Source organism: Pogoniulus pusillus, chromosome 5 (assembly GCF_015220805.1).
Source record: "Pogoniulus pusillus isolate bPogPus1 chromosome 5, bPogPus1.pri, whole genome shotgun sequence".
Taxonomy (NCBI): domain Eukaryota; kingdom Metazoa; phylum Chordata; class Aves; order Piciformes; family Lybiidae; genus Pogoniulus; species Pogoniulus pusillus.
The window spans coordinates 24,325,821-24,344,486 of record NC_087268.1 but is presented as its reverse complement, the minus strand read 5'-3'; the positions used below and the strand labels follow the sequence as shown (position 1 = coordinate 24,344,486).

Below are 18,666 nucleotides of genomic sequence, written 5' to 3'. Positions count from 1 at the left end.
CATACATCTTTTGGCCTTACTCTGCACTTCTCTCATGAGCTGAGATGAAATGGTCACATCTGAATAGGGCTCTGGGGAGTTGAGCATGTGCAGTGTGCATTATAGCAGTTTGCATTCATACATGGTTGCTGAAATGTTGCTGGACTGATGTTTCAGGCTTTAAAACCCCCTTGATCTCAGGAGAGGCAGCTCCATTTTCCTACCTCCTGCCACCAAAAAGACAGCACTTCCCAGAACGGCTCCAATGAGATCCCAAGTAGTACCTGGTGCCAAGGAAGCCCTGTCTGGGAGCAGCAGGTTCCCTGCGCTCACTGGAGCAGTCAGCTGGGTGGATACTGCAGGGAAGCCACATCTCTTGGAGAGCTTCAGAAATACTGTAAGCAACACACAGGGTTATTTTTCTTCCTTCCCCTCTTGGTGCCTTCCCCATGACTTTTTCCAAAAGCAGAGCACAAAATCCAGTCCACATTGGTACCAATGATATATTTGATTGCTGTCCCTAGATGCACCTAATCCCTGCAGTAATCTTTGTAGCTAGCTGAGGACAAAGTAAGTCTGTACACAAAAAAGAAAACACATTGAAGAAAGTGCTGGAGTTGTTTAGTCTGGAGAAGAGAAGGTTCTAGGGAGCAGCCTTCCGGTACATAGGAACAGCCTATAAAAAAAGATAGGGACAATATTTTTCATAGGGCCTGATGTGACAGGACAAAGGGTAATGACTTTAAAAGAGAGTAGAATTAAACTACATGTAAGGAAGACATTTTTTACAGTGAGGGTGAGGGAACACTGGCATGGTTTGCCCAGACAGGTGGCACATGCCACCACCCCTGGAACCATTCAAGGTCAGGTTGAATGGGGGTCATAGCAATCCGATCGGGTTAAAGATGCCTCTGTTCAGTGCAGATGACCTTTAAAGGCCCCTTTCAGCACAAACCACTTTGTGATTCTGTGGTTCAGGAAAAAAAATACATTAAAACCCTGTCAGTGGAGGTATATTCCCAAGGCAAGACTGGGAGGGTGAGGGGATGAAGGAAGGTGAAGAGGGAGAAGGTTGTATGCAGTTTCTGGACAAGTATTATACAGAAAGAATTCTCATACCCTTCTCAGCCTTCTCAGCAGCCAGCTTTTTGCCAAAGCGTGAGCCAAAGCTTCCAGGGCAGGCATAACCTGGGTGAAGCCCATAGAGTCATCAGGCTTCATTCAGGTCAAGTAATGCTCCATCTTAAAAGCCATAGAGACAATGACATCCCAGGCCTCTGCTGACTCCCAGGCCTCTGCAGCAAGGTCATGGTGGCGTTAGCAGGCATGAGTCCAGGCCCTCAGATATTGCTGGTCTCTGCAGGACTTTCCCTCAGGTTCAGAGCAGACATGGTCCCAGGTTTCCTACTGCAGGCAGTGATTTTGCACTAGGACAACCTGTGCATCCTCTGTCTTTCCAGGCTCTCCGAACGCCTGATACATCTCAGGCTGCTACTTACACAGAAAAAAACCCCAAACAATAAAATGTGATATGCACCAGATGCAGATGTGGATTTTTTATGGACACTTCAGGTACAGAAGAAAGGAAGGAGACTTCTCAGTCTGGATGTTGGAGTCCTGGCACTTGGTAACCCTCACTCTGCAGCTGCCCAGAGTGGATGCAGACTCCTACCCCTTTCCCTGGAAAGAAGATTTCGTTATTAATGTTTCTCCAAGGCTGTGTCATTCCTCTTCTCTTATGGCTCACAGTGGCTTTGCAATGGACAAGGACAAGGGGCTTTGCCTCCCTCCCACAGCCCCAAAGCCTATGTGTCTCTGTGGGGCAGGAGGACTTCTCAACTCATCTTGGTATTCTGTCCTCCCCGGAAGGGGAATTTCTGGCTTCATTGTATCACCAAGCAAAACGCAGTGTTTCTCAAGCTTCCCCCTGCTGTGCAACGAAGCTGTGATCGAAACACCCGAGGTGGAGTTTTCAAAGCTTCAGGTAAGCACATGGGCTAATTAGAGGATTTTTCTTAACACAAGGGACCCTCCTCTGAGAATGGCTGAAGGGAACAGGACTAACCCAGACATCAGGAGCATTAGCGCTTCCGCTGGAGCCTCCTCAGTCCTTTACCGACTGTCACTCACATGATCCACTGCCCACAACTGACCATACTCCAAAAAATGTTCCCATAAAAATTATTGAGAACGAAATATCTCTTTAATCTACTCAGCACCAGGTGATGCTGTCTCGAGACATGATGTTAGGGTATACCCACATAGTAACAATGTCCAGGAGGATGTGAGATACATGAGGCTACTGGCAGCATCGGCGAGGGAATGCAAGAAATATACCAAATATTAGTGAATAGCTCCCTGGTGGTGCAGATTGCTGCCCACAGGCATGGGAATTTCCCCGTGGAGCAAGGCTCGGCCTATAGTTTCCTACTGTGAGAGAATAGAATAAAGCAGGGCCCTGATTGTTTTGGGAGCATGATGAAGGATTTGCTTTTCAGGCAGAGGTTCTACTTCAATAACTGAGTCTGAGAACAGAACCAAAACAAAGCAAAAAAACAGGAAAAAGTAGGGAACAGCCATACTTATGAGCAATATTGGGAGTAGACTGCACTGGAGTCATGCACAGCCATATTCTGGGTTCTTCATCTACATTCCAGGTGTTTTACAGACAGTAACAGAAATCAGTTGGCATCTTCTCCCAGGCAACCAACAACAGACAAGGGGACACAGTCTCGTGTTGTACCAGGGGAGGTCTAGGCTGGATGTTAGGAGGAAGTTCTTCACAGAGAGAGTGATTTCCCATTGGAATGGGCTGCCCAGGGAGGTGGTGGAGGCACCGTCCCTGGCGGTGTTCAAGCAAAGCCTGGATGAGGCACTTAGTGCCATGGTCTGGTTGACTGGATAGATCTGGATGATAGGTTGAACTGGATGATCTTGGAGGTCTCTTCCAACCTGCTTGATTCTATGATTCTATGAATCAATGCAGCAGACAGCAGCCACATAATGGGGAAAAGAAAGCACTTGGTTTAACCTTGATTGCTTTTTGATATTTTTTAGAGGAACAGACACTTGAAAAAAAAAACTTGATGGTCCTTTACAGTGTAGATAAGTAAAGAAAAAGAAACCTGGCTTGTTCCTAGTCAAAGAGTGTTGCTGAATTAATCTATGCGCTGGAGGAAAGCGAATTAAACTGCTGGTGGCTTAACAGCAGAAGTCATACAACTTTATTATGACTTGGGGAAGAAACCTGTGGAGCGCCCCAAGGTGAAGGCAGCTTGTGGAGTAACAGAGGAATGAAGAGCTGAACCTTTTTTTTTAGCTAACATTAGCCTTAGTCACGTAGTTTATGCAATGTGCCTTCTCAGGTTGGTGGAAAGAGACAGACTGTGAAAACCAGGCTGTAAGAGCAGTTGGGAGGGAGTGCCTGGAGCTGCTTGTCTCTACGGAGGATGAGTGTAAACCCCTCAATTTTCAGGTGGTTTTAATCTGCATATGTAGTCCAGCCTTTCTGGTTTTGATCTGTGCCATATCTCGAGGTGTCAGTCAGCGGTGGGCCCAATGACAGGACCAGAGTCTGCTTTGATAGCAACTTTTAGTGTCTTCTTGGAGTGAGTATGTATGGAAAAAACAAATAGGACAGGTGGTGGGCGCTTCGCAGAGGGGAAATTCTGGCTGTAGAGGTGCCTGGGGCTTTTTGGCAACGGGGTGGGAGGTGGCAGGAGAGCTGGAAACCTGCTCTGTGTCCTCTGGGTTCCATTTCACAGTTTGAACGAGAGCCATCAGTCGGTTTTCCTCCTAGACAGCAGCCGAAACAATCAAGGAGCCTCTGTCCTGGTAGTCTGATAGATGATCAGTTCAGTCTGTAATTCTTACACGGGCCTTGAGGCAATTTGCTGTGGCCAGTAAATACAGCCATGCTCGGTGCCAAAATGAGATGTCAAGTTGCTTTGCCCTTTTGAGTGGAATGAGAAACATGTCTTGGACATTATTGCTTTCATCTCAGAGGTGTGCCTGCAAATCCCCCGGGTTTTCCTCTAAGTCTGTTTCTAGGGCAGGCTCTCGAACCCTGGCTTGCTCGGCTCCTCCGCATGCAGGCTGGGCTGTTATCTGCACGCTGGGAACTCGCACAAGAATGCTGGCAACAGCCTCCTTAGCAGTAAGCTCTCCCCCCCGCCCGCAGCAGCACAGCGAGCCGGGGGAGTGTCTGCAGCACAAGCACACCTTGTGCCCGGCCACCTCCTGCTGCATTCCGTTGTATCCTGCCACATCCCACCAAAGGGGAGCTCTTTCCAGATGTGCTGGTCCAGGGGAAAGATACTCTCTTCCTGACCAGCCTTCCCTGGCTCACGTGGAGCTGGCAGCTAAATATAAATGGTGTCGTTGAGTCAGTTTATGCCATTTGATTGTATGCCACTGAGGCCACTGCGGTGGCTTGCTCCCCGGCCAGTCAACAAATGCATCTGCATTTCCGCTGCAAGCACTGGAGAGAAGGACACTGAGTGCCAACATTACGGAGCCACTTGTTCTGAAGGAGAAGAAAAGAAAGAGGTCTTACTAAAATTAAGCAGCGTGATGGCAGGCAGGGCAAGCTGCTGCTCCTACCACTGTGCCTCTACATCTGCAGCGTGGCAGGGCCTTGCGGATGGGCCTTGCTGGAATCCATGGCAGCACTGTTCCAGTGGACACTCTCTCCTCCAGCTGTGCCCCATGCCACAGCATGAGCAAGTGGGGTCTGTATTTCCTCACACTTCATCAGGTGCATTGGTTTTCCTGCCATGGCTTGCTGCTCTGTGTTAGTCTGAGCAGTTCATTTTTTATTCATTTAATTAGCCTGGCCCTAGCCTGTGGTTTTGTCTCTGTAACCTGTAGGGTGATGGCTTCATTCTTGAGTCTGGGGTTTTACCTACCTGCTCCTGTCCTGGAGCTTCCAGAGTGAGTAAGTCTGAAGTATGTAGTAGCTTAACTTCAGATTAGTTCTGTTTATATCACACGGTAGGCACACACACAAATGCACATGTGCACACACACACATGCACCCCTTTTCTTCTATAATAATAGAAGCAGAGTTAGTCACCACCACTACTGCTCTTTCTCTGCTGGTTTGTGTGTTGTTTCTCTATTCTAAAACCCTGCTGCCTACCCTGCAGTGCCTGGGGAAAAGCTTTAGAGAGGGCCAGCCCTGCATGGGAAACTGTTAATCAGAGCAGGGAGGCAGCAGACAAGCAGGGCTTTGTGTGATGGTTTATTTTGGAGGTTTGTCACAGCCTGACACACAGAAGTGCCTGCCATGCCCAGGCACCACCCAGCCTCCATTAAACTCCTGCAATCAGTGGGGACCCTCAGGACCCTCAGTACCTCTGGAGTGGGAACTTCCTTGAAAACTGGAGAGAAAAAGGAGAAATTAGGTATAGGTTTAGTTAGTGGTGTGCATGGTCTGTTGGTTTTTTTAGTAGACACAAAAACAAATTTTCTGTTTCAGGGTTGTTTTTCCAGATAAACGGTGCTTAAAAAACACCCTGACCTTTGAAAATGCCTTTATAAGCCTGTCTCAAACAGGTCTCTTAAGGATAAGCTTCACATAAATCTGAAGCAGATATAATTGAAAATACTCCAGGTTTTAGTTCACACTTTTAATGCTGTAAGGAGCAAATTTGGAGAGCCTTGGAGCTGAGCCTTTGTCTCAAGGCACCTTGTTACAAGTTTAAAATCTCCACATTGCTTTCAAAGAAATAATTTTTGCTCTTAATTAACTTTTTTCTCCTCCCCCCGTGCAGTAGCACTTTATGTTTGTGGGTAACAATTGGCTGATAGCAGGAGCCCCTGATGACATTAGAGAGATACAAGGGCCTTTTTGGACTTCAAGCAGTTGATTAACAACAAAACACAGAAAAGCTCACACTGTGGTAATATAATGAGTTTGAATCCTTCCTTTGTCTTTCTTTGAAAAATAAGTTTTCTCCTCTTCAAAACACAGCCAGTGAGCTCCAATGGCTTCCGAGAGCAGAGCTGCCCCTGATACTGCCCAGCTGAAGGTGATGACCTCTGGGCTGCACTGGAAGTAACATCTATAGACCGTAAGGATGGATGATGATGACATGCTGGAAAGCTGTCCATAGCACAGGGGTTCTGGGGAGAAGACACCCTACATCGGGAGAGCAGTGGTAGAGAAGAGAAGGGGATTAACTGAAATTTAATTCTTTCTTTTAGCAAGCATTATCTATCCTGTGGCACCAGGGAATGGAAAATACTGGTGGTGCACTGATGTCTGTAAAAATTCTCAGTGTGATAAAACACCTCTCAGCGCACACAGCCTTAGAAGGACACATGTCCCAGAGCTGTGTCATATCAGCTGCTCTCCCATTCAAAAAAAGTGATATTTTGTATTTTATTTTTGTAACAGACCTCTAGGACTGAGAACAAATCCTGACTGCAGTGTGTGAGAGGAAACAGAAGTATTTCTATGCAGCAGAGACAATTCAAATTGGCAGGAGTAAGATCCTAGCTAATTGTTATATTAGACTAAGGGGAAACTGGGGAGCTGAGAGGCAGAGGTGAGTCCATAGGTGCTTGTTTGGATGTGCATATGGACGTTTCTTTTGCTTGAACTGCTGCCCTTCTTGAAGATGCACAAGGGCTGGAGGTGACCTGAGCAACAGGGAAGGTGCAGATACACTGAAAACGAGGACCAATCCCCTAGTAACACCTTTTCCATGGGGCAGAGGTGTTTGCTGAAACTTCTCAGTATTTGAGACATCCCCAAAACCTCATGACTCTGCTTGACTTCAGTTCTGAGTGAGCAGGAGCTCTCTGGTAAGGGTGTGGTTGCTGATGGGCTACAGCAGCAGGTAACTGACTACAGTAGAATCGCACAGTGTATTGCTTTAGAAACTTAGTACTGAAGAATCCAAGAAGCTGGCTTTCTCATGCTTAAAGCAACACTCAACAGACAGAAAATGTGCTGTCTGGACTTGACAGTCACACACATCACCAGTATGTTTGGATATAAATTAATTAATTAACTTCTAAGCTTCAAAATTCAGACTACTTCAGATGAACTTCAGCTCTTGGCACCCTCATTGGTCTGGATAATTTCCAAAGGGACCCAAGAGAGTGGAAGGAGCATTTGCCTGCAACACCTCCCACGGTGTCATTGTTTGCTGTTGATTTCCAGATGACATCAATCTGAACTTTCCTTTTCTGTCATCATATATGGACCTGAAGATTGAATCTTTTTCAGCTGAAATGTTTTTATTGAGTTCTTGATGGCTTAGCTAAAGAAACCAGCTATGAAGTTAATTGTGTCTGCAAAATGACAGGGATCTTACAAACTGCAAACACCCAACCCACTTGGGATAAAATTGGTTCATGCAGCTCTAACAGTACACACAGTTGATTGAAAGAGTTTGTCACAAATTGGAGTTTTTAGTAAATATAACCCCCACGTTTTCATCAACAGCTAAAAAAAACCCCAAACCCAGCAAACCAGAGCTTTGTGTTTTCAGGTTTATGTCCACATTTTGGAGCATTTGTCTTTAAGAGCAATGTCAACCACCATTGAGCTCTCTTCAGAGGGCAGCTATGGAGGGTGCAAAGGACGTAACTGCCAAGTGCCTGCTTAAACCGAAGGTGTCTCTGCTGTTTTCATTAGCAGAAGGGCCCTGAAGGCCACACTCATCTTTTCTTTCTAGGCATGTAAGTGGTCAGCAGTGGTTCAGGTTTCTGAAAGTCCAAATAGCTTTTTGTGGAGTCCATGTCTTGGAGAGGGAAAAGGTGGGAAGGTGGGAACTGCACCCACACAAGCTAGGCTGCAGGGTCAGCCTGGTGCCTTCATGCAATGTGCAATGGGATGTTTGGGAGTAAACTGGAGACTTTAAAACCTATAGCTTTTGGAAAATGTGATGAAAAACAAAGGCAATATAACACTGGGAATTTTGGGCCAGGAATGTTTAATCATAGCTACAACAGTGCAGCATCTTGTTTTAGCACCTGAAGGGCTGTGGAACCAGTGATTGGCCCCTTAGTCCAGTTCTGAGCCAACACTGTCCCTGGAAACCTGCACCCTGCCCATCATATTGCTGCTGCCTAGGTGACAAACAGGAATTAAAGTTCCAGGACACTGGCCTCCAGAGGGAAGTAGGTACTCCACCCTGTTTGAGCAGCGTTTACTCACTTAATGTCAGTTCTTCATTGACACCTTTTCCAGTCTCTCAAAAGGCTCTTTCAAGCATTTTATCTTCACTAAGAGACTATTTCCATGCATGAGCCACACCTATGACCATGCTAAATGCTGTAGTCTAGTCTGCTTTTACAAGGTTCTTGTCTAGTCATACTTCTCTTGAGGCTGCATTACAAATGTTCGTTATGCAGGACAAGTCGATGAGGTGGGACTGATCCAGCTAAAGCCCTTCCAGAGGCAGAGCTGGCTGCAGGACCTGTCTTTGCCCTCAGTGTCTAGGATATGCTAAACCTCCTCTTGGAAGGGTGCATATAGTGCTGCAATTCATATATCAAGGGGAGATGTTACTACACAACGCAAAAAGCCATACAAGCTGTGGCTCAAAACAGAGATAATTAATCACAAAGCTATATAGAAAAATCAAGTCTTCCTCAATAGTTAGTCGTTTCTTTTAACTCCTCCTTTTCCACGTAAATAAACCACTATCCTTGAAACACAGTTACCATTTTCAACAGTGGCTTCTAAGTCTAGATTTTGGGATCTGGGGATGGCCAGCCCCTCTGGAAACTCTTGAAGCACATAAAGCATCAATGATCCCTCTGAATATCTGATGTTCTGCAGGGTTTCACAGGTGAGGACAGCTGCAAAACATTTGTCTTGATCTGGGTGTTGAGAGCTACAAACATTTGCAATTTTTTCCCCATTATGAATCTCTAAAGTGAGGGGGAGGTGGAAATTACATGTTTGTTTGTTTGTTTTGTTCTGTTTTGTTTGTTTTCTTTCAAACTGAAGATATATGGGCTGTGACCACACAGTTGTCTCCTTCAGCATTAAGGAACCTCAGCGAGTGACACACACACACACACACACACACACACACACACACACACACACACACAGAGTGACTGATGGAGCTATTGCTAACAGGTGTGTGAAGGTGCACATCGGCCCCGGTGCAGCAGCCCCAGGCATGGGTGCTTCAAGGGGCCACTTCTGCTGACAGCAGTGGATTCTCCATTGCATTCTCAGCTGCAGGAAGCACAGCCACCACAGGAACTTTCAGATGGCCAGGAAAAGCATAAGAGAAAAACATGGATGCATTTATGAAATGGTTCAGAAGATTTCTAATGGAGCAGGAAGATGTCTGTTATTTCTCTTCCAGGTCACTAACAGCCCAAAGCTGTCTTGGAACCTGTGAACAAATGTGCAATCCCAGTCTAGTGAGCAGTGAAGGGCTGCTTGCATCCTGTGTGTATGGGAGGACATGCCCCCTCAACCTAGCTTCTGGCTGCTGGCCTGGTTTTTGACACAGAGAAGATCCCCTGGACTGGTAGAGGGACCTGTTGTGTTCACAGGTATTGGCAGACTTGACTGATGCATAGCCGGCATGGTTATACTTGCAAAGCGATCAACAACATAACCTCCTTTGGTTCAGCACAGCTGAGTTGCTTGGCATCAGCTGGGCAGCAGTGTCTGCTATCTGTGCTCAGCTGCAGACAAGTAAAATTCAGTTATGGTGCAGGTCTAGCAAAGCTTAAAGTAGTACAAATAAGCCTGCCAGCAGACAGAGAGGAAGATGTGTAGAAACACCTTGCAAACTAAAGTGCTCTGAGGGTCCCTTGCTCTCTGTATCTGCCTTGGGACTTCTAAATAGCATCTAGCAGTGGTTTCCTTTCTCCACTTTGTTACATATACATAAGCCCATCTCTAATGGCTTCCACGGTGTCTTTGGCACGTACCTGCAATGACTCCATCACAGCACATGGCTGATTGTATCAACATTCTTTTTCTGCACTGCCATGTGCACACAGCTACAAAAGCCCAGGGATCAATTTAAGATGGGTTGAGTAATGCCTGAGGTGCTGAGTGGTCTGGATCTAGAATGAGCAGCTGCAAAAACATGAAACTATTTCATTCCTTTATTTCACATTTTGATGCAGATTTTAGGATTAGGGCAAGAATTGTCACTCATGACTCAACTGCATGCCATTTTGACAAAGTTTATTTTAAGCTGAACATCTCCACATACTGAAAACAGTGTTCATGCATAACCCCCTTTCAGGTAACACCTTTGATGGGACAAACCTCCCCCAGTTCTCCATATCTGCCATATGTGGATCAGGTCATCAGCCTACCATGTCTGGGATGCATAAGCCTGGAATGGAGTCAACGATGAGCATGACATTAGAAAGCTGGCCCAAGGTGTAATGAAGTGGCACTCATTGATTAAGTAGGTAGAGTCTGCAGGAGATGTACTGGGAGCAGGCATCCACTGTGGTCCTAGACAGCATCAGGTGTGAATAAAAGACAATTCAAGGTTCCATGCAAGGTAGTTGAGAAAGTCATACAATGGAAGAAAGAACAGCGTCTGGCTGAAGAATTTGAAAGGATCTGAGGAATTTTACTAGCTATGGAGTGAGTTCTTCTTGTCAAAGAAGCACTTAAATCAATACAGGGTGCCACTGGATTTGGCCACAGTGAGAAGTCAGCACTGTCATCAGCTTTCCAGTTTATGAAACTCATAGATCATCTAATGACCATCAGGGAGCAAGGCCCAGTTTCACAGTCAACAGAGGAAGGTGGCAAACCAGGTGCATGACAATCTGGGCACACAAAACAGTGTATAGATGAAAAAAATACTTGGGAAAAATCCTGGAGTGTTGTTTTGTTCCTGTTTTGACATTTATATGCCCCCTCCTTATGTGGGAGATATAATTTCTGAGATTACAGTGCTAACCTGATAGAAGAGTTCTGGCTGTTTCTCAAACACCTTTACACATCCAAAAGAATTTATGAAATGGATTAATCACTGGGAAGTTAATTCACATAAGTGAGAGTGAGAAATAGGGAATGCTGTGATGCTTAATTCACATAAATGAGAATAAGAAACAGGGAATGCTGTGATGCTTAATTCACATAAATGAGAGTGAGAAATAGGGAATGCTGTGATGCTTAATTCACAGCTCCCTTCTCCTCAGTTATTAATTTCAGCCAGACTGCTACAGCCAGCAATGCTCAGCAGATGTAGGTAGAAGTACTTGAAGAGTTCAGTACAAACATTTGTAAGAGTGTACAGGGGACTGCTACTGGCAGCTGACTGAAAGCAGGCATTGTTTTAATTGCCTGGTGGCATCTTTTACTGAAACAGTTGCATGCTTTTTGAGGAGTGGCCTCGTGAATTTAAAGCCTTGTTTTGCCTGATATGACAACTGATGATCTGCACCTGCAGGAATAACTGTAGAAGCTTATTTCTATTTTATTGAAATCAATGCATACAGCTTCAAAATGCCACTGGTATTTGTTTAGATAAAATGTTTCAAGTATCATCAGCAGCTTCAAGTTGTTGACAAGTCCTAAAGCCCACCAAGTAACATGCTTTGATGTGTTTGTTTCCTGGCAGCAGAAGAGAGAACTGATTTGAAATGAAAAGAGTGAGTTTACTTAATTTCATTCCAAATGTTAAATATGTTTAGATTTATGTTCCTTTTGTTTTTCTCTTTTCTCCTTCAAACTGTAAATTGCATTTCATTATCCCAAAATAAGACTGTGACATCTTGCTTACTGATATTTTGCTGACCTGGTTCTGTGTCTCTATGTACCTCACTGTGTCGTTTTGGCAGGCACAGGCCTGCGTGGGACATTTTCAATCTATCTGCAAGCACACAAGCAACCCTGCTGGGGTCACTGCTTCATTGAGGGATTATCTGGTGTATTTAACATTAAAAACTATGTGTTTGCAGGTTTCCTACCATAAGAAGGCATTTTGTCTTTTGGTATGATGAGCATTTATGCTTCTTGCATTCCCAATATATCTCTAAGGATTTTCTTTTCCCCACAACAAAATACAGCTGTTACTGAGGACTGATTCCCACCTGAGGTAAGTCAGCTTGCAGAAATTGAAGACGCTGCAGTGGTTGTAGCAGCTGAGAATCTATAGTCTTGCTGAGTTTCCCTAAATACATGACACAGATGTCCTACTCTCATACACTCAGTGGCAACTTAACACAGCTATCTGGCAGCACAGGAGCATTTTTCAGTCCCAAAGGAACCCTTTTATCCCTTATCTACAAAAATAGTCTTTGAAACACTGAAAGGACAGCAACTAAACTCAATCTTGCATCACAAAGGCATAGAGAGGAATGTAGGTTCTTTTTGAAGGGAATATCATCAGTTAGAATTCTCAGCCAAAGCCCAATGATGTTCCACTCCTTTGTGCCACAAGCACCGAGAACATCCCACGTAGGCCCAGGGGACACTGAAGATGCTGTGGAAAGATGTGTAGGAGTAAATAAGATCAAGAGATTCTCACCTGCCTGCTTGGACTGCTGCAGTAACTGAGAGAGGACATACATCTGACACCCAAGGCAAGCTCCTGCTATGACCCCCCATTTCAAATGAATTTAACATCTTGCAGACCCATGAAATCTGCCTACCTGGTATCTGACCTATGTCCTTTCGTGAGAGCCTGTTTTACAAGCAGAGGAACGTTTCTAGCCAGATGGCAACGTTCTCCTATTTTGAAGTGTCATTGGATTTCCCCTCTGACATTAAGAGAGACTGTGCAGCTCCACATAGGTGAGTTATTTACAACGGCAATCTCTGCAGTCTGTGTTCAATGCAGTCAGCTAACCTTACAGAAAACTACCTGCAAAGTCATCCCAACAGACTTAACTATCAAGACTGAGGATGCTGGTAGAGCAAGTACAGATGTCTAAATTCGGAGCAGTTTCACCCAACTAGAGGCACTTGTGAAGGAGGTTTCTTCATGTGTGCTGAGTCCTGCAGGCTCCCTTTCCAGAGACCAGGGAGAAGCAAGCGTTATGAGGACTCTGCCCTGCTTTAGAGGCACAGGCCAGTGGCTGCTGGCTCAGAGTGGCACCAGCAGTGCGGATGCCCACCTATCTTCGTGGAGACTGAGTGCCCACTCTGAATCATAATTAATATGAAGAAAAGACATGTCAGGATGTTTTCAGTTGGTAACAAATGAGTTAATAGATGTGCTTTCCTCCGATAAAATCTGAACACACAAAACCATGTTTCCCTTCAACTAGATATTAAAAGGAAGGGGCTGTGCTTCAGGTAATTATTTTTTTAATCAATTGCCTGCATAAAGCTGTCCACAGAAGACTGAAAGAATTAGTCCCTTAGCGCCTTTGCTCTGTCCCTAGTCAATTCTAATCCCAAAATGCAGTTTAGCTACATGCAATGTGTCATGTTTCACGAGGGTAATATATTTACAGGCTGACAGCTCTTATTTAGATTGCTCTCACCTCTTCCTTTCACTGGCACTCACCTCTTCCTTTCAATGGCATTTTACAGTTTTGCATTATCAATTCTGCCTCTGGGGAAGAGGCCAGCATATAAATCTCTGAAAAAAAGAGATCCTGAGTAGATTAGCAAGTGACACATATTAGGCACTGTGGCTTAATAGGCCGAGGCAATCCATGCAGGAGGCAGGTTGTCTGGCACAGAGCATGGCATGAACAAGCTCTGGCTTTACACAATTAATGGCAAGTAAGGCAAAGGCCATCTAAAAATCTGCAATGAGGAAACAAAGTGCAGCAGACAGTTTGTATATGGCCTTGGTAATCAGATTTGAAAGAGCCAAGCAGCCTTCCTGGGCTAAACTCCACTAAGATCTGCCAGGATGGCACTGCGCAGCTGCACACCCAAGGCAGTCTGTGATGTACAACCACATACGGTCAGCTCAGGCATAACCTCAGAAAGCAGTGCAGCTTCCTTCTTTAGGGACTGGAAGTAGCCTGTCTCAGACCAGGCTCAAGTACCTCCATATAGCACTGTTCCCTCACAGCTGGTCATGCCTCTTCCTGATCATCAAGGACTTGATTTACCCTGGCTGAAACAAGTGGTAGTGTCTAACAAAACTTTGCTGTCCTTGTCCTCCAAGGCCCCCACAAGCAAGCAGGAATGACTTCTGCAGCAAACCCAGCCTACTTGTGATAGTGTTCCAGTACACAGGATAATAGACCTTTCCAGGTCAAGCTCTACAGTAGATAAAATGTCATCAAATCATTACTCACAATCAGGCATGAGCTTTCCTTCAGAAGTTGAACAGCTTGTTCAGTTCAGCAGAACAATTAAGCAGCCTGATATAAGGCCACACAGGCCAAATGCTAGCTGCTACAAGTGAAGGACTGAGTGACTATTAAGGCCAGACTGGGAAATCACTTTGCAATATGGATGGTCATTTATTGATTGTTTTATCACGACACGTAAAATGCTATGGCTGCAATATCAAAATATGGTGTCACTTATAAAATACCAGTATAATTAATGCAGTGGTAAGATACTGTTAACAGTTACAGAGAGGTGTATAATAATTCCATTGTCTTGTCTAATGGTTTGCTCCAGTGACAAAACACCCTGGCAAGCAGATGATGATGATGAAAGATGGTGCCTATTTATTATCATGGTTTTCCCTCCTTGCTTACTGAATGGCCTATGATATTGATAACTGTTGCTGAATCTAATCCTTCTGAAGGTGGTAGACAGGTCCTCTGTTTTTGCAGTATGTGTCAGAATAAAAGAGAAACATCTGAAAAATAAAGAGACAGCTTTTTCTTACAAAATGAGATGAAAAAATAAAACAATATAAATGGAATTTTCAAGTGTTTTGTTTCTTCTTTTTTTATATATTTAAAGCTCTTATTTCAATATACTGTATTTAAACATTCTTAAATAATCATTCTGTACCTTTAATTTTCTGCTTCATCTTTAGAAACAAATAGAGTATTCTCACTATAAATGTGTGCAAATAGAAGGTATATAAATATATTTAAGGCCCATGTCATAAAAAGGTGGTCTCAGAATTGTCACTTTTACAATGATCAGCTGGGGTCCCTTTCATTTTGTCCTGCAAGTTATTTGAGCTCTGTTCTTTTAAGCCTTTGAAGTCCACTTGCAAAGAAGAGCCAAGCACACATGTACTGTCCTGTGTTTCATTTTGTAAACTGCTTGATGACACCTGTAAAACAGTCCCAAAGCGACTGAACAGCGGAGTTGATGTGATCCACTTCAAAAGGCTGAAGTCTGTTTGGTCAACTGCTGAGCTCCATGGGAATGCTGCTCCCACAGGCAACGACTCCACCTCTGAAGAGCTGTGCCTAACTTCATGAAATCCCACAGACCTTTCCAGACTACTTGCTGATGAGGGCAATTTGTTTTCTCTATACAACACAGCACCCTGGGGAGAGGCAGTCATAGTCTGATATGCTTCATGTTCTGCCTTTGTGTGCTTTTGGAAAAGTGACTCAGTTGTTTGTGGAGATGTTGGCAAAGGTGTGCTTTGGTTATAAGCCTTGTAACAATCACTGGTACTGGAGCCAAAGCTTGGTGAGAAACTGCCTGCAAAGGGTTGTGTCTGAAGCCTTGTTTCCTTCAACTTGGTCAGAAGCTGGGTGCGTATCTCTGGGGACAGTTTACTTAACTGGCGTCCAAGCTGAAGCTGGGTTGGAAATAGTGTTCCCTGAAGGGTTCTGTACAGAAACCTGCAAGAGGAGAATGTGCACATGAAAAGAGTTGAAAGAAGGAAGTAGCCAAGGTACGACTAAGAGAAAAGTAGAACACAGAAAAATAAGTTTTATGTGCCTTTCTTACATTTGACACAAGAAAGCTTGCAAATGAAAAGCTCTGAATGCTCTCCTAAAATTTTGATCAGTAACAAGCAGAGTAATAAATCCATAGTTTTAGCCAGTGATCCAACTTGAGATTGCACACAGTCCTTCAACCTTCCTGATAAGGAAAGGCAATGAGGATCAGTCTGCAGAGCAGGCCTCCTACATACTAAGTAGGCAAAGAATTCCACAACATGCTATCAGAATTTCTGTACTGTGCATATTATGGGAGAACTGAATCTGGAACATCACAGAAAACTTCACCTCCTGAATGGCCAGGAGGTTCAACCAACAGTCTACAGCTATCCCACCCCTGTGGGCCATGGCTAGGATCTCTGGTCTGCTCCTATAAGGAGGAGCAGAGCAGAGGTTAGACAACCTGACCTCATGTTATCAGTCACTGAGAAAAAGTATTATTTGTCTGGTAAAGAAAAAAGACAGACTAAGAATAGAAAAAGAAATGTTTCCCAGCCTCCCAACCACATGAAGTGCTTTCATATATGAGAAAAGATATGAAAGAAGATACAATACCTGGGCAGTAATGCAACGACTGGTGATATAATGCAAGTGAAATAGAACATTGGGTCACCCATCAGCCTTTCCATAGTCCAGTAGGGATTGGATGGAGGATGGCATACTGGGCAGGAAGCATTGTAAACCAGAGCCACAAAGAAAAACAAAAGAATACTGAAGATGCAAGATGACCAGTGGAGAAAAGTCTGGGGAGAAAACAAACAAACAACAACAAAAGAGTAATGACTCTTTATAATCTGAGAGATTTGCTGTGATTCTGCATTAAAAATTCTTAATTTTTGCAGCCAAATCCATGCAGAACAAAGTTCAGAACCTTGCATTTTCAACACATTCTTATTATAGATACAACACTAAAGAGATGTTTGCATGTCACAGTCTAAAACCTTTTTCATGTTTGCTTAAAATGCTTCCTAGAAATAGAATGTGTTAAGGGAATTAAACCACCACCTTATGGTTTTGAAGAATGGCACTAAAAATAGCACATATGCCAGTGAGTTTCTACATAGGCTGTGGGTACCTTACCCAAGTTTTGGTTTCAATAGCCAAATGCAGTATAATGGTGAAAAGAGCTATTGTGGTGATGGGAGTTCCCCAGGTGAAGACATCAACCTCTGAGTCATAGTAGGTCTGTAAAGAAGGAAACAGAATTTAGCCTGAGCTACGTTGCCAGTTATCCTCAAAATACCTAAAACAGAACGGCTTAAAGCAAACACTTACAAAATAGGGGATGAAGAAGCAAACCAGGCTTTGATACATAGCATCAATCATGTTCATCCAAAACATATGTGGTTGGTACTCCTGTAGCATAAAAACAATGAAGAAAATCAGGGACTAATGAAAATGCTCTTTGCTAGGATAGGTATTTTGAGGGGGTTACTCCTATAGGCACTTTGAAGGGCTTGTGCAAACAGCTTCACAGCTTTGCCAAGCAATTGGACACCCCTGGGGATGAAGTATGAAAAGCCTACTTGCAAGTCACCTCTGTTCTGGCAGGAGGCTTTTTTTCCTCCTTGGCTGAGGTTGTAATTAGATTCTGACACTCATGCTAGCAAACATTTAAGAAGCTGCTCAACTTTATGCACTACAGTTAGATCACTGATTTCAGAGGGAGCTCTCTGAGGTGTAAGCACATGAGTAAATGGGTTCTACATGATGTACTTATGAGTACAAGGTATTTATTCACAAGACAGAAGACACAAACAGCACACATACTCAGAAAAGAAGATCTGCAACAGTGACTTTTAGCAGTAATTAATGCAGCAATAGATGCTATAAATAAGCTTACACACCACATATATACAAATATAGTTCTCTGTGTCTGCGTGCACAAAATTACTTGCTAAGGAACAATATTAAATTACCATTTTTGTTTAAGGAAACATACAGTTGCAAGGGTATGGATGGTCATACAGAAGACCTAGATATAAGGAAAAATTGTTTGTAGGTGACAAAATAATGTATTTAATTTTGGGATACAGGTTATATCTGTAATTACTGGGTTCACCAGGGCTCCTTCCCTTGATGAAAGTATCACTGCAGCCTGAAAATGGGAAATGAAAGATGCTTAGGAAGAATTATGGTGTTTTTTGGCCTACTGAAATAAAATGTGCTTAAGGATTGGAACAGGATACTCAGGAGGGCTGTGGAGACTGTGCACTGCTGGAGACATGTAAAACTGAATTAGATAAAAGACCTGAGCAACCTCATCTAGATTTGATGCTGGGGTCTGGATCAGATGGCATCCCAAACCATCTAAATTATTCTATAGTTCTGCAAGCTTTGAATTGGTGGTATCTTTTTGAAGGAGAGTTTACCTGAAGCAGGATTTTAAACAAGTTTCTGAAATGCATTTTTAGGCAATTATTCAGAGAATATGCTCAGTAGATTTCAGACAAATTTACACTAGCCCCTAGACTTGCCCATGAGAAATAATGGTACTGTGAACCAGGGAGACTTCTGAGTTTTCTGTCTGAATACAGGCAGACACAGCTTCCCAGTAAATTTTAACCATCACAAGATTTCTATCACCTTAAACACATGCAAGAAAGGAAGGTATTAATGTTAGATATCTTTAAAGCACAGTGCACTGGAACAGAAGACATTGTAGAAAATGGAAAAGAACAGTTGGGTGTAAAAGAGAGAATTAGGACTAAAGCACTGAAAACCCACTGCACTAAAATTCCTCTTTTGTCTTTCCAGGACAATGAGTAGCAGTGTCACTGGATATGAGGGGTACCAGACGCAAGTGTACAGTTAGAGGTAAAACACACTGTCTCCTCTCAAAGGGCGTAGTGTCAAACGCTTTTGAGAAAGGCTATTGCTATGGAAGCAGTGTCTCAATAT

The 18,666-nt window shown here is 43.8% G+C and overlaps 1 protein-coding gene across 2 annotated transcripts in view; it reads right to left on the bottom strand.

Annotated features, from left to right (window-relative positions):
• Positions 1-14,344: 14,344 nt before the first annotated feature.
• ATP10A (ATPase phospholipid transporting 10A (putative)) overlaps positions 14,345-18,666 on the bottom strand; it is a 108,733-nt gene continuing 104,411 nt past the window's right edge. For both annotated transcript variants that reach the window (XM_064143524.1, XM_064143525.1), the window contains exons 18-21: positions 17,041-17,121; positions 16,846-16,950; positions 16,321-16,508; positions 14,345-15,663 (exon numbers count right to left, since the gene is read on the bottom strand). In XM_064143524.1, the coding sequence (XP_063999594.1) occupies positions 14,964-15,663; positions 16,321-16,508; positions 16,846-16,950; positions 17,041-17,121 (1,074 nt within the window). In that variant the 3' untranslated portion in view covers positions 14,345-14,963. The remainder of the gene's footprint in view (positions 15,664-16,320; positions 16,509-16,845; positions 16,951-17,040; positions 17,122-18,666) is intronic.